The 16,332-nt window shown below is 50.6% G+C and overlaps 1 protein-coding gene across 6 annotated transcripts in view; it reads left to right on the top strand.

Moving 5' to 3' along the window:
- The window catches only part of ARRB1 (arrestin beta 1), a 79,427-nt gene that overhangs the window by 42,517 nt on the left and 20,578 nt on the right, over positions 1 to 16,332 (top strand). For 4 of the 6 annotated variants that reach the window (XM_079104450.1, XM_079104449.1, XM_079104448.1 and 1 more), the window contains 2 exons: positions 10,350 to 10,380; positions 12,457 to 12,517. In XM_079104450.1, coding sequence (XP_078960576.1) covers positions 10,350 to 10,380; positions 12,457 to 12,517 — 92 coding nt within the window. Of the gene's footprint in view, positions 1 to 7,094; positions 7,529 to 10,349; positions 10,381 to 12,456; positions 12,518 to 16,332 lie in introns of those variants that run through there. The other 2 variants (XM_079104452.1, XM_079104451.1) reach the window with 2 other exon arrangements.

Here is a 16,332-nt window from a genome sequence, read left to right as displayed (position 1 = left end):
CTGCTCTCTGAAGTTTGTTATTCTTCTAGTTCGATGGTGTCCCCTAAGGCGCAGCAAGGGGCAGGCACCCTGTGGATGCTGAGGGGAAAGGGGCTGATGTGGTTGGAGCCCAGCTGGGCACACCACACTCTGCTTCTGGGGGAGAATTCTCTTTGTGGAATGTCTGTACCCCCACTCCACATCCATCGAGAGTGTAGGTGCCCTGGCTACACACACAGTCCACAGGGGTCTGACTCTCCTGCAGGGACGAACAATGCCCAGAGTTGTGGAAAATAAAAGGAAGGAGAGAAAGCAGGGAAATAAAGATGATGGAAGGGAGGGAGAAGCCAAGCCTCGAGGGGGCAGAGGAATCAGGGCAGGAGCACTGACGCTGTCGGGGGCTTCTTGGTGACAGTTGGGAAGCTGGTGAGCATAGCATAGGGGGAGTGCGGATGGAAGGATGGGCTGGGCAGGATGACAGAAGAACGGGGCATGTCTCTGGGGATTTCTGGAAGGTGGGAGTCTAAACCGGGAAGAGAACATCACCAACTGTGCCTTCCATGTGAGACTGGGAAGGAGAACAGCAGCTAAAAAGACCTCCCTGTCTCCAGAGGGGTCACATAGCTACGCCTATGTCCCAGGGCCTCCTAAGGGACATTAAGGCAAGTGCTCTCCCCGACAGCATGGGGGAGGGCAGGGCACTGACAGGGTAATGATGATAATGATAGTAATGATATCAACAATGTCAGCTCCCCTTTTTTGGGTTCCTGATAGCTACCAGGTTTTAATATTATTTCCAACCCCTGGGGGTGAGCTCAGAGGATGGGAGACTGGCCCAAGGTCATGCAGGACTCAGGCAAGGTCTGCCTACCACAGCTTCTGGCTCTTTCCTCTGCAGCCTTCCCATCCTTGACCCTCAGGAAGGCTGGACAGCGTTCAGGGCAGTCTGTGGGTTCTTTGGTATCCAGCTGCCAGCCTGGTTGGTGACATTTTTATTAGCCTTTGATTTTCACATCTCCATTTTCATAGGTTACCAGAAAATGGACCAAGCTCCTTTAAGAAACCCCCCTCCCCTCTGTCCGTGGCCACCTGGTGGCTTCCCTCTTTCCTTCATGTGTACCCTCTGAAAACTTCCCAAATATGGATCATGGCCAGAAAAGTGACTTTGCAAACGCTCTGCCTGGAAGACTGTGGGGAGCCCAGAGCCCAGGAGCCAGACTTGGCCAGACCCGGCCCACCTTGACCCCTCTGGCCTCTTGGCATCACCCTGTGCCCCCTGAGCTGTGTGCAGGCCTGAGGGGGCCAGGGAGGGCAAGTGGCAGGAGCCAGGGGCAGCAGAACCTTGGGGTGCTCCTCACAGCCCAGCTCGGCACAGGCCAGGCTGCCCCAGTGCGAGAGTCCTCTGGCCCGTGGGCTTTGATTTCTCCATCTGGGGAATGAAGCAGGTTGTTCTGTGGCCCCTATGGCTCCCCAGAGCCCAGAGATCTGTGAAACAGGGTGACATTTCCTGTCTGCCCGCCTGGGCCGTTCAGAGGCAGGTGCACTGATGGCAGGTGAGCAGGCAGGCAGGGCTGTGGCGGGAGGGCTGTGATACTCTGGCAGAGCGGACAAGTCTGCACACAAATAACCCTGCCTCCAGGGAGAGTGTCACAAGGCCTCTCAGAGCCTCTTTGCCTCCGCTGCCACCTGCTCCTCACGCCTCCCTGTTCCCTGATGGCTGCTCTCACACCCTGGAAAGTGGGTCAGAATGTAGGGCGTCTGCCTCTGAGACTGAATGCCCCCCTTGCCTGGTGCCCACTCTGCCCAACAGAGCCATGGCTGCTCTCAGGAGCAGGACTGGGGAAGCCATCTCTGTGTCCAAAATATAGTTCTGGCCATTCACTCTCCCGCCCCTAAGACGTGCACGGCTCCCCACTGCCTTCTGGATGAGGGCCAAGTTCATGAGCCTGGTATTCAAGGTCCTTCACAGCTCCCCCTACCCTCCTAGCCCAGGATCGGTACACAGAGGTGCTCCCATACTATCTGGGGAGGGAGTGCTCCCTCCTTTAGCCCACTCTCCACCCCTGAGGCTCCTCCTAGGCACTCAGGACACACTCCAGCCACACCCAGCTGCTCACCGTCTCCCAAGCCAGTGGACGCAGCCATTCTCTTTGGGCCTCCACCTGCAGAGCTGTTACCTCCTCTGCACCTCTCTGTGTCCATTAAGATCCCCTCCAGCCCTGAAGTCTTTCTTGACTTCCCAGACACAACCATACAGTTCCATCTCCCAGGCAGCACTGGGAGTGTTTAAAAGCATGGTCTCTGGAGCCAGATCGCCTGAGCTCCAATATCTAGCTCTGCTCCTTACTTTGCTGTGTGACCTTGGGCAAATTTCTTAATCTCGCCGTGCCTCAGTTTTTTCATCTACGAAATAGGATGATGGTAGTACACCTTATAGGGTAGTTGAAAGAATAAGAGTTAATATTTGTGACACTCTTAGAGTAGGATCTGGTACCTGATTTCTCTCCTGGATGAGTTTTCTGGTATTGACTGAAGATTGAGGGAAAAGCTGAAGTTCTTCCCGTGTTCACTGCTTTCACAGGATTTTTTCTGACTCTCACACAGGAATGAATTGTTCTGAGTGCTCTCCTAGTTCCCTGGTAGTGGCTCTGTGTTCAGGATGAGTTTTCTGGTGTTAAGTAAGACATGTTTTGTTCCGTGATTTTCCATCAATGGTTCTATGAGTTTTCTGATACTGGCCTTGTGACTTTGGACAAGCAATTTGGAGTCTCTGAACCTGGTGTTTTTGCTCTGGAGAATGGGAGTAGTTAGATGGACCGACACACTAACGTGTGCGAGTGCTTAGCACAGTGCCTGGCTGCTGGGAAAGCTGAGTGGCTGGTGGCTGGCATGGCTGGCCAGTTTCTCTAACTTGGCCTTGTGTTACGTTAATTTCCTCAGAGGGTGGTCCTGGTAGGGCCTAAGTGAATGATAGATTGGTGGCCTCGACCAAGGCAGGGGCCTGCCCTGCCCCTGAGAAGCCTTTTCTAAGTCCAGTGCCTGTTCTTGAGAGTGAGAAGGAAGTGAGACAGAAGAAGCCCAGGGACAGCACTCAGCCGGAGTGAGGGTCACCACCATTGTCCTTTAATCTTCCTCCATCTCTCACTGGACTCCTCTCTTAAGGTCCCTCATTCAGCAACTTCCAACCTTATTTATTGAGCACCTACTGTGTCCCAGGCACCATGCTGTGCCCCAGAGACCCACTGGCAATAATGCAGAGAAGGTCGCTACTCTCATTTCTGTATAAAAGCACAGCTGAGGGGGATTAAATGGACCATTACATTGCTGTGAATGGAGACATGCTGGGTGTGGAGTTGGGGCCTCCTAACCGAGCCTGGGGGAAGTCAGGGAAGGCTTCCTATAGGAAGAGGTAGCTGAGCAGAAGACAGATGGCAGTCGTAACAGTGGCGGCTGCAGGCCGGGGGCTCTGAGGAGTCAGAGCTGAGAGGGCTGGGCTGTGCATTCCAGACCAGGGACACTGACCCCCAGGCTTTCAGAGGTTGGGATCCAAGTTTTTCTTTTAACTTCCCTAATTTTTTCCAGACTCTCCTTTTTTAATGTTTGGGGTATACCTTGTTAGGGAGCACCAGCATCCTTATGAAGTGACTTATGATCATTGGATAACAGAAGTTAAGAGAGAAAAAGAAGCAGGCGGGCGACTGAGTCTTCTTCAGACTCTGTTGATTTTGAGGCGCATTTCCTTTCCTTTCTTTCTTTCTCTTCTTCCTTCCACATTGAGGTAGAATACCGTGACATTGGTGCAGTTTGGTGGGTTTCAGTATATTCATAAAGTCAGGTAACCATCTCTTCTATCCGATTCCAGAATATCTTCGTCAACCTCTCTCAAAGAAACCCTGAACCTGTTACACTCCCTCCCCTTCCTCCCTCACCCTCCCATCTCCTGGCCATCACTAATCCACTTCCTGTCTCTATGCATTTGCCTCTTCTAGACATTTCATGGAGGTGGAATCAACTCTATGTGGCCTTTTATATCTGGCTTCATTCACGCAGCGTAACGTTTTCAAGGTTCATCTATGTTGTAGTGTGAGTCAGTATTCAGTCCCATTTTATGGCTGAATGATAGTCATATTTTATGTATATGCCACATTAAAAATACATTCATTAGTTAATGGACATTGGCAAATTTCCCCATTCTTTATGGCTATTTTAGATGCTGCTGCTAAGGACATTCATGTACAAGTTTTTGTGTGGACACGATTTCCATTTTCTTTTCAGTGGAATTGATTTCTTCCAAGTCCTGGGAGTGGCCTTGCTGGGTCGTATATGAACTCTGTGTTTTATTCTCAGAGGAGCCCCCATGCTGCTTCTCAAAGTGGCTGCACACTTTGCATTCCCACCAGCACTATGTGAGACTCAGTATCTCCATGTTCTTGTCAAGGTGTATTATTGTCCTTTTCTATCATAACCATCTTAGTGGGTGTGAATTAAGCCTTATGGTTTTGAATTGCATTTCCATGAACACAGATGCTGAGGAACATCTTTGCATGTGTTTATTGGCCACTTCTTTGGAGATTGGTCTATGCAAATAAATCCATTGCCCATTTTTATTGGGTTATTTTCCTATTTGTTGTTGAGTTTGTAATGGTCCTGTATATATCCTGGATATAAGACCTTTTCAAACCATGATTTGAAAATATTTTCTCTGTTCTACAAGTTGTCTTTTCTCTTTCTTGATAATGACCTTTGTAGCACCAATGTTTTAATATTACCTGTCTTTTCTTTAGTTGCATAAGCTTTTGGTGTCATATCTAACAAATCATTGCCTAACCCAAGATAATGAAGATTAACCCTTGTGGTTTCATCCAAGAGTTTTATAGTTGTGATTTTCACACTTAGGTCTTTGATCCATTTTGAGCTAATCTCTGTATATGGTGTGAGGTAAGGGTCTAACTTTATTCTTTTGCATATGAATATCCAGTTGTCCCATTATCGTTCATTGAAAAGGCTGTTATTTCCCTATTGATTTGTCTTGGCTTCCCTGTTAAAAATCAATTGACCAGCCAGGCACAGTGGCACATGCCTATAATTCCACTACTCAGGAGGCTGAAGCAGGAGGATTGTGAGTTCAAGTCCAGCCATGACAACTTAGGATATCCTGTCCCAAAATAAAAAATAAAAAAAGGCTAAGAATGTAGTCCCAGAGGTAAAATGCCTCTGGGTTCAATCCCAAGTGCGAGTATGCGCATGCATACACACACGACACACAATTGATCATAAATATTTGTATTTTTCTAAACTCTTAATTCTCTTTTATTGATCTATATGTTCATATGCAAGTACCATGCAGTTTTGATTACTGTGCCTTTGCATTAAGTTTTGAAATCAGGACATGTGAATCTATTTTTTTTCCCAAGATTGTTTTGGCTGTTCTTGGTCCCTTGTATTTCCATATGAATTTTAGGATTAGTTTACAAATTTCTGCAAAAATTTCAGCTGGGGTTTTGATAAAAATCACATTGAATTTATAGATCAATTTTGGTCTTCAAAGATCAATTTGAGTATTGTCATCTTAACGACATTAAGTTTTCTCATTCTTTCTCTTGGGTATTTATTGAATATAAAGTTGGTTTTAATGCTAAATGTAATGTTTTGATTCCAGACTTATTCTGCGTAACATTCTATTTTAGTCATTTCCCTGAAATATGAAAGATGAGAGCATAATTTCAGTGCAGTATAATATTCCACTTCTTAGTTGTGCCACACAGAATTTTAAGTTCTGTTTGTCGGGTAATCTGTCTTAGAGGGTACTTCACCTGGGTCCATAGTGGTGTAGCTCTCTCCCTGGCAGGTACAAAGGGACACTGGAAGGATTAATGACTTGAGAAGAGCAATAGAACATTAATGCCGGTGAGGATGGGGTTCCCTGGAGAAGTCAACCTGGTTACTGGAGGGCGATGGAATCAGAAAACATCAGCCAACAGGCTGCACAGACACTCATAAACATATTTGGTTTAGGCATGTTGTTTTAGAAGAGTGAATTTTAAACATTTTAAAATTTGCTGCCTGGAATTCGTTTTACATTGTAACTTATTACCCTCACCTGAAACTCAAGTTTCAGTAAATACTATGGCTGTTTGTATCAGCTAGGAAAGCTGGTCTGCAGTGGTAACAAAACACTCCTGAATCTCAGCGGCTCAAGTGCTTTCTTTCTCCCTTCTGCTCACCTTTATGCAGCAGGACAGCCCTTCCCATCCAGACCATTGCTGGTTTCAGTGGCAGAAGAAAGAGTGTGGTAGGCTAAGAATGCTCAACTCTATGACAGAGGGAGCCCGGATGTATTAGGTTAGTCAGCAAAGAGCAGTGATGCCTGCAGGGGGAATTGAGGTTGCTAATCTGCTGGCCTACAAAAGGGAGATTATTCTAGATTATTCACATGGGCTCAGTGCAATCCCAAAAGTGTTTAAAAGGGGAAGAGGGGGTCAAAGAGGAGGTCCAAGTGTTTCAGGGTGAACACTCCCCCTGAACCTGCTGACTTTCAAGGTGGAGGAGGGAGACCATGAGGCAGGGGATGTGAGTGTCTTCTAGAAGCCACGAAGGGCAAGGGAAGGTTGACAGGAAGAAACCTGCCAACACCTTGATTTTAGCCTAGTGAGACCCATTTGGAACTTTTGAACTACAGAACTGAGAGATTATAAATTTGTACTCTTCTAAGCCCCTAAATTTGTGATTATTTTTATCGCAGCCATAGAACATGAATACAAGGGGCATGGAGATTCATGTACTGGGACTTATATGCATCTGTCTGGAAGTGACATGTGACACTTCTCCTGTGTCATTGGCCAGAACAAGCCACATAGGCATGTCTAACTTCATAGGGCTGTGGGAGATTGATACTCCCATCCTCCCAGCCTTAGAAGGGACCTGAATTTTGGTTAATATGCCACATCTATTATACCTTTGCTGCCTGTATTCTACTCTATTCTGGTTCATTAAAAAAACCAAAAAAAGGGCTGGGGAGATAGCTCAGCTGGTAGAGTGCTTGCCTCGCAAGCACAAGGCCCTGAGTTCGATCCCCAGTACAGCAAAAAAAAAAAAAAAAAAAATCTTTTGATTTCATTACCTGGGTGACCCCTGGTTTGGAAAACACTACCCACCAGACCTTCTGCGCATACCTCATGGACCACGTGATTCATCCTGGGAAGAGCTGATTGGCCCAGGGGTGGAATACCTGACCAAAGCGAACCAATTGCTAACCAATTTGGAATTGGGCCATTCAGCCAGTTAGGAGCGGGAAGCTGAGCGAGAGGCAGAGTAGGAACAGGGTTGGGGTGTGAGTCACATGCAGCCCAAGGAATGGAGAAACAGAAAAGCCCTGAGTAAGCAGAGATTGGTCCACAGAGACAATGGAGCAGCTGCACCGACGGCCGTGCAGCTGGGAGAACATGCAGCCTTGGGAGGAGAGGTGGAGAGACGGAGCTACCGCCTGAGAGCCCATGGCTTCCCGGTTCCCGGGTCCAGCCCCCGTGCGACCTGCCTGCGCAGCCTTCCCGTGAGGTTCTTTGTCTCCTTGTAGTACCCCTCCTCCTTGCCTGGTGCTACCCACAGTTGATTTCTGTTCCCTGCCTGCATTCTGGTCATCCAGAATGTTGCTGATGTTTCTCTTTGGGAACCCAGCTGTTGCTCCGAGGATTAGGCAGAGCAGCAGAGGAGACTTGGGGGGAAACCAAGCCCAGTCTCCCACAACCTGGGGTTGTTTTTTCTTTTTTGTCAAAAACTGAACTGAAGGGCACTACCACTGAGTCACATCCCGAGCCCTTTTTATTCTTTATTCTGAGGCAGGGTCTCGCTGGGTTGCTTATAGCCTCACTAGGTTGCTGAGGCTGGCTTCAAACCTACAATCCTCCTGCCTCAGCCTCCCAAGCCTCTGGGATCACAGGCGTGCACTGGCCTGGGGTTTGACTTTGACCCCAGCTTGTGCTCTTTGAAGCAGGCAGGGGAGTGGTCTTGTGGTGTTGCACGTGTGGGGTCCTGGGAGACTGGGATCACCCCATGGTGGCCTCTTTGCTGACAGTGTTGGGGGTGGGGAGCTGGAAGAGTTTAGGGGAGGGCTTGGTGGTGTGAAGGAGTGGGCTCTAGAGACAGACAGTGAGTCGCCTCTCTGAGCCTCAATTTCCGCGTCTCTGAAATGGGAGGGTTGTAAAGATCAGCAGTGTTCTGGGAAACATCCTTGGAGACATGTCCAGGGCATAACAAACATGCTCTCAGGGATGCGGCAGCAGCTGCTGTTGTTTTAGGAAGCCATGAGTCCCGCTTCCTGAGGGAGGTGGCCCCATGCTGACTGAGAGCCAGGACGGTCCCCACTGCTGGCTGTGCTTCCTGCCCCTAGCCTCCCCACTCTGTCCCTCGCCCCCACTCACCCTTTCATTTCTTTCTCTTCCCTTCCCCTTCCCGTCCTCATTTCCGCTTTCTTCTGTTATTCCTGATGTTGATAAAAACACCTGCTTTAGGGAACAGCGGGGCTGGCTATAGAGCACCCAGCCTCTGGAGGCAGATAGAATTAGATCTGGATCCTGATCAAGTCCCTTGTTTGCTGTGTGTTCCTGGGCAAATTACTGCATTTCTCTGAGCCTCAAATTAATTATTTATAAAATAATGATTAATATATCCATTTCACAGTGTTGTTATGAAAAATAATTAGGCACTCAAGAAATGCTAGTTCCTTCTTCTCGTCCTCCCTGCCTTCTTGAGTACCGCTTCTCCCAGCCTGGCTCAGATACCACTGGGTACCCCTTATCCTTCCCACCAGTCACTGGACTGGCTTTCCTTGACTTAGTTATTTGTGCCCTCAGGTGTGTGTGGCTTCTCCTTTCCCTCAGACCTGTGCTTCCGAGGGGTAGAGAGAGACAGAGGCCTGGAAGCAGCTGAGTTCCCTGTGGACTGGGCCACTTTTCTGGTCTCTTCTGCAGGCTCAGTCCTGGCTTGGGAGCTGCTGGTTCCAACCGTGTGATCTGTATTTTTTCTCACTTGAGCAATTATCACACCCCTGCCAACTGTGGCATCTCCACACTCCCAAGGCTGGTAAATATTGATGACAGGGGAAGAGCCTGGGGCTCCCGAGGGAGGCGGGGGAGGGCGTGCTGAGCTTGCTTTTGCAGGCAATGCTCTGACCCATCAGTGGTCCCTGGGGCCCCAGAAGTGAGCAGAGGCCGGGACAGGGGCCGGGACTCTGGAGGACACAGAGCCACCACTCCACTTGCCTCCTCCTTAGAGCCGCCATCTTGGTATGAGGTGGCCTTCACTGGGCCTCCTGCTCCTGTCCTCTCTCTTCCTATGTCCCTCTTTGCTCCAACACCTTCTCTCATCTCTGGGTCTCTTCCACTTTCCTTTTCTCCATCCCAATAATTACCCTGAGAAGTTCTGGGCTAGATGATGGTGAGTAGGTCTAGGGGACTCGGTGGCCCAGACACAGCAGGGTGAGGTGGCAGCAGGAGCCGTGGACACAGGCAGTGCTTCTCCGGAGTTGGGGGTCCGTCCTGCCTGGCACCTAGTGCTCTGGCTGTGACCCCGGGTGTGGTGTGTGTACCCTGTGCTGTGGTCCCAGTCGACTTACTCCTTCACTAACTCCTTCATTCACGTGTTCAGCTGGTGTTTAAGGCTTGCCACCTGCTATTCGTGAATAGTTTTATTGACCAGCCATTGCGTTGTGGACAGAAGAGACAAAGACCCCTGTCCTTGGGAAGCATGCCTGCTGGGAGAGCAGACAGGCCAGCATGAAGTGAACAAGGAAATTACAGAGCAGGTTACAGAGATGATGTGGGAAGAGGAAGAGTAGAGCGAGGGGAAGGTGTCAGGGGAGGCGCAGGCTGAAGTGTTGGGGAAGGCCGTGGGGTTGGGCAGGCAGATGTGTGGGAGAGCATCCCATGGTCAGGGAAAGTGCTAGAGCAAAGGCCCTGAGGCAGGAATCACCTGGTGGGTCTGAAGACCAGCACGGGGCAGGGAGGTGGGAGAGGACTGAGGGAGAGATGCGGAGGGGATGTGGAGGACGAGGTGAGGCCACATTTCAGCCTTGTGGGCCCTTGAGGCTTTGCCTCTGCGAGAGCTTGGGCATCTTCCACCCTGAGAGTCCCTGCCGTGTGAAGAATGGGCTTCGGGGGGCTGTCGTGTATCCCAGGAGTACTGTAATGGCCACGATGGTGGCTTAGATGGAGGTTGGGTACACATGGCAAGAGCTGGTAGTGCTGGACACTGGACTCTCCAAGTGCCTTCAAGTCACACCAGGGCATGCCCACTGGTGGGCCTCAGGGTGGCCTGCAGGCGCCTGCCTGGGAAGGATGTGCTAACCCTGGCTTCACCTCTCTTTCTCTCCACAGAGTGTTCAAGAAGGCGAGCCCCAATGGCAAGGTGAGTCGGGCAGGCTGCACCCAGCTCCTCCCAGAGCCCACACTCTGGGGTCCTTTCCTGGGCAGAGGAGCAGCGGTGTCTCTATGGAAACGCATAACTCCTAGGGACAGAGCAGGCATGGCTTCCTGTCAGGGTGACACAGCTCTGTCCTCAGGAGCCCTCAATTCAAACAGGGAGGGGCCTTTCAAGAGATTTTCTGCCTGGATCTCAGGGATCCCCAGCTCTGCTTGGGGAGGGATGGCCTCCCAGCCTTCCATAGAGAGGCTTCAGTGAGAGTGTGATAAACAGAGCACAAGGCAGTGAGTGCGGGCTGCTGGCCATGGGGGTGTCTTTCTCCTGGTGTCACCTTGTTATCCCAGAGCGGCTTCCAGGGCCTGTCCCCTTTTCTTTCTTTCCTCCACAGACCCCAGGCTCCATCCTGCATTCCTCTCAGCTGAGCGGATATATATTACTGACATCATTTCATGCCAGGTCTGGGCTGAGCCCTGTGGGGATTGGGTAGGGTGTGCTGAGATGAATCAGGCGCGGTGCTCACAGCCAGACGGTGGGGCAGACATGGAAATTGATCATTTCCGCATAAAGTGCCAAGTGAGATACTGGGATGCCCAGGGGCTGCAAGAACAAGCCTGGGTGTTCAGGGACAGCTTCCTCTAGAAGGGACGCATTTCCAGGCAAGGCAAAGTGAAAAGGAGGCAGGAACATAAAATTGGAGGGTGTAGGGGCATCCCTGGCAGCTGAGTCCCAGGTTGCCAAGATGGAGCAGAAGGAGCGGGATGGAGGCTGGGGTAGCTGCGGGGCGGGGTCGTGGGAGTCCTGTGGCTGGGCTTAGGAGCTTGAGCCCTGGCCTGGGTTGGCAAATAGCCGACTTCCACATCCCCCTGCAGTCCAACAGCAGACATCGCCCATCACCTTTCACCCCTTCCCTCTGCGCCAGGATTTATTTTGCATTCCTTTTCAATCCAGGGCCCCAGGCAGTCTCAACCAATTGATCAGAGTTGGCACTTGGAATGAAACCCATTTGTCATCCTTATCTCTGGGCACCAAGGGTTCTCCGTTTTCAGACACGAGTGGCATGGTTAGATTTGCATTTTACACCAACCCGTTTGGCGAAGGAGGGGAGAACAGCCCAGACCGTAGAGCATGGAGGGGCTGTGTATCAAGTCCTCTAGGCAAGGGTGGCTTGGGGATGGAGGTGAGGGATTTGAGAAAGACAACAGAGGTAGAATGATCAGGACTGAGGGATTGTTGAGGCACAGGAACTTCCAGGATGATGCTCTGGATTCATCTTTGAGCCACTGGAATGCCAGCCTGGAGCTCCTTCCCTGAAGGCTGGCTACTTAGTGGAAACTAGCTTTAGTCATCTAAGGGGCTCTCTGCTAGGCTGCACCAGGAGGAGCAGTTGAAGAGCACAGGACCAGTATCAGCTGGGGCCCCGCGCAGGCCTCCCCGCCTCCCTCAGGCCCCAGCACTGCCCTTGGCTGCCTGCTTGGCCTCAGCTCCTCCTCTCTCAATGGTGCTTGGCATGACCTCTCTAGGCCTCAGTGAATTCATCTGAAAATGGGAACAAATAACTTCTTCATAGGGTTTTGGGAGATGAGGTGCTTTTAAATTTTTGCAGGGATTTGCTATTCTTAGCCTTAAGGTTGGGATGGGACTGCATGTCCCATTGTGATTTCTTTTCTTTTCTTTTCTTTTGAGGTGCTGGAAATTGAACACAGAGCCTTGTGCTTTCAAAGCAAGGGCTGTACCCCTAAGCTAAACCTTTTCAAAAAATTTTTATATTTTGAGACAGGGTCTTGCTAAGTTGTTGAACTTGTGATCCTCCTGCCTCAGACTCCAGGGTTGCTGGGGTTTCAGGCATGAGCCACCACACCCAGCTGAACTTGTGATTCTCCTGCCCAAGCCTCCCTAATAGCTGGGATACAGGTGATTACAGGCATGTGCCACCCAGGCCCGACTCACTGTGATTTGAGTAAGGGCTAGGGAGGTGTGTCTCAGGGTCAGCTCCCAAGGTTTCCTCCAGGCCTGTGCCCTCCTGCCCTCACCTGCTAAAGCCCCTGTGCCTCTCCTCCCCAGCTCACAGTCTACCTGGGAAAGCGGGACTTTGTGGACCACATCGACCTTGTGGACCCTGTTGGTGAGTCCCGGGGGGCAGGGAGGAAGGAGGGTTGGTGGGACTGGCCCCGAGCTCCCCTGAGAGCCCTCAGGTCTCCAGAGGGGGCACACTGCTCCCTGCTTCAGGTTGGTGCTTCTTCTGAGCAGCTATTTTCTACTTCAAATGAGGCCACTCAGGAAATTGTGGGAGGGCAGGCGTGAGAAACTGGGAAGGTATCCTGATGGTTGGGTGGGGTGGTGGAGGATAAGGGTGATGACGTGCAAGGCTTACTATGCAGCCGACAGTGGGGGCAGTTATCTTTGTTTTTCAGAAGAGGAGAAAGAGGCACAGAGAGGCTCCCTGACTTGCCCCAGGTCACAGAGCTAGTAGATAGGGAGGCCCCAACTAGGGCTCCACAGAAACCCTTTATTCTGGTTGCCTCCTGAGGGCAAAGGGTGGGAGATGGAGGGAGAAATTTTTTGAAGCCTGTGTACCTGCCAGTCCTACATGGGTGGCTGAAGTCACCTTCCAAGGTCTTGTTCAAGTTCACGCTTTCCCACACTCAGCCCTCCTGACATCTTGGTTTGGATAATTCTTTGTTGGTGGAATTTGTCCTGTGTGTTGCAGGGTGATTGGCAGCATCCCTGGCCTCTGCCCACTGGGTGCCAGGAGTACCCCATGCCCCAGTTATAATGATCAAAAACATCTTTAGATTTGCCAAATGACCCCTTGGTGGGCAAATCACTCCCGGTTAAGAATCACTGCTGGGCTGGGGTTGTGGCTCAGTAGTAGAGTGGTCACCTAGGAGGTCTGGGGCATTGGGTTCCTTCCTCAGCAATACATAAAAATAAAATAAAGGTATTATGTCCATCGACAACTAAAAAAAAAAAAAAGAAACACAGCTCTTGTTGGAAGACCCTTGGGTTCATTGCTTCTTCCCACAACTGATATAGGGAGGGAGGCCCAGGATCACCCCCATTTTATAAATAAGCAAAGTGAGGCCAAATAGATAGTTTTTTGTTTGTTTTGTTTTAAGAATGACATGAAGCTGGGTGTGCTGGAGCACATTTGTAATCCCAGCAGCACAGGAGGTTGAGGAAGGAGGATTGTGAGTTCCAAGCCAGCCTCAGCAACTTAGTGAGGCACTTAGCAACTCAGCGAGACCCTGTCTCTAAATAAAATATGAAAAAGGGCTGGGAATGTGGCTCAGTGGGATTCACTGATCAGATCAAGGTTTTCCCAACCCAATCATTTCCCCTCTAAACTTTCTTGCACTGGCTAGTAGATGAACTTTTGGGGACTATCTCATCATCTCTTTCTTTCCTTTTTTTTGATACCAGGGATTGAACCCCATAATGCTTAACCACTGAGCCACATCCCTAGCCCCTTTCTTTCTTTCTTTCCTTCTTTTTTTCTTTTTTAAAGACAGGGTATAAAATTTTTTTGAGACAGGGTCTTACTAAGTTGCTGAGGCTTGCCTTGGAATTGTGATCCTCCTTCCTCAGTCTCCTGAGTCACTGAAATTACAGGCACGCACCACTGCGCCTGGCTGGGGGACACCTCATATCTAAACCATAACACCTCTTTGCTCGTGTCTGTGGGGGCTGTCCTGGGGCCAGAGGTCAGGAGGGGCAGTTTTCAGCTCACCAGGGGGAATACCTTGCCAACACTGGGGTCCCTGGGCCAGGGGAGCATGCACAAGGCCAGGAAGTTTCAGGGAGGCCAGCTCCATCCAGGCCTCAGCACCTTTTACGCCTGAGGCAGGATGACTCCATTCTTCCTCCCCAGCTATGTCTGGGGACAGCATTTGGTGTCTTCTGAGGCTCAGTGTTCTCTCCTGCCATTTGCTTCTTCCCCCCTGTACTGGCTCCTTAGAGGCTGTAATCTGCTTCGGGCCATTATTTGCAGAGAACTCTCGAGGCCAGAGCTGAGCACAGCCCTATTGAGGACAGCAGCAGAGGCTGGAGGAGGGCAAGATAGGAGGGGACCAGCTCCCCAGCAAAAGCAGGCACCTGAGAGCTGCCCAGCAGGTGTTCACAGAGCACCCACAGTGTGCTCTGGGAACCCAGAGGGCTCTGGGGCTCTGCCCAGGGTTGCTCACGTGATATGGAGTAAGAAACACTTTGCCTGTCATGACATTGTCCTCTGACTTGAGCAGATAATATTCTCCTCATGCTTAACTACTCTCCATCAAGCCTGGGTACAAGTCCAAACCTGGCCTGGCTTATGGGACCTTTTTTTTTTTCTTTGCAGGGGTGCGTTCTGGGGATTGAATCCAGAAACACTTTACCTGGGTTACATCCCCAGTACTCTTTTGTGTTTATTTTGAGACAAGGTCTCCACAAGTTGCTGAGGGTCTTGCTAAGTTTCTGAGGCTGGCCTTGAACTTGCAATCCTCTTGCCTTAGCCTCCCAAATTGCTAGGATTATAGGCATATGCCACTGCACCTGGCCCAATGGGACATTTTTTATCTTCCCCTGCCTCCAGTATCTGTGCCCCCAGGCCTCAGAAACGTGCAGGTCCCTCTGCCTGTTTTGTCCCAACCCTTAGTCATCTAGTAGACAACGCTTGCTTGTCCTGTGAGACCTGGCTCCAGCCTCTCTCCCCAGGGAGCCTTTCATGACACGCCTGGTGGGGGTGAGTTGCTTTCACTGGGGCTCCCTATGTATTGATTATCCACTGAGCCCCGGTGCCTAGTGTAGGACATAGCACAAAGGACATGCCACCACAAATGGAAGGAAGATGGCTGGTTTGGCCATGGGGATGGGCTGGACATGCGCTGACCAGCTCTCTCCAGGACCTGCCTAGGATGGCTGGACTGGAGCCTTCCAGGCACTTACCTCCTGTCAAGTCATCTGAGATTCCCCGAAGGGTTGGCCATGGGGGTGACATGGGCTTGCGTGGGCAGTGTGTCAAGAGTGTGGGTGGCAAGTGAGAGAATGGTTTGACCAGAGATGAGCTGGGGATGCCAGGCAAGGAGATGACCCCTGAGCCAAGGCTCCTGGCCTCCTGGGGTGCTGGGCCAAGAAACTGTTCTCTGGGTCCAGCTGGACACTCCACTTTAAGGAACAGGCTGGAGAGGGGTACCAGGATACCTCCCACTCGCTCCATCACGGTCACAAGTGCTGGGCTCTGCCTAAGCACCACACATACGACATGTGTGCACACTGAGACCACCCACCTGTCCTCACAGGGACCACACCCTAACCCACAGATCCTAAATCCAGAATGCCCTGAAAACCTAACTGTTTCCAACTAACTTCAATACAGAGTTCTTCTGTCAGCAAACCTGAGGCTGAACTGACGTGAGGCCCTTTATGCCTTAGTTAACCTCATGTGTCACTTAATTATGGGGACACATTCTGAGAAGTGCATCAGTATGTGTTTTTGTTGTTGTGGAATGTCACAGTGTGCATACACACAAGCTAAGACAAACACTGTGTCACTGGGTGGTATCATCTCATGGGACCGCCTCCTAAGTGGGGCCCTTTGAAACGTTATGTGGCACGTGACTGTATTTGTTTCCCTGCAAAGGTATTCATGGCTTTACTAGCAGGTGTACATCCTGCAGAGTGAAGTACCCCAAATAGGTATCATAATGCCTCTCTACAATTCAAAACTTCTGAATCCAAAGTAAGCCTGGCTTAGAGGTTTCAGATCCTCGATATTTTTATTAACAGATGAAGAGACACAGGTGAAATAGCCTGCCCGAAGTCAATGGCTGGCTGATGGGCATTCAAGGGTAGGCAGAGGGTGGGCACAGTGGGGACGAGGCTGGGTAGTAGACAGCCTCTCCTGGGTGCTGCTGGCCTTCCTATTTGTTATGCCTTTGGATGGACAGATGACTGGGTTTGGGT

Source organism: Sciurus vulgaris (assembly GCF_902686455.1).
Source record: "Sciurus vulgaris genome assembly, chromosome: 11".
NCBI lineage: Eukaryota > Metazoa > Chordata > Mammalia > Rodentia > Sciuridae > Sciurus > Sciurus vulgaris.
The sequence above is the reverse complement of the archived record's forward strand: the minus strand, read 5'-3'. Positions and strand labels throughout refer to the sequence as shown.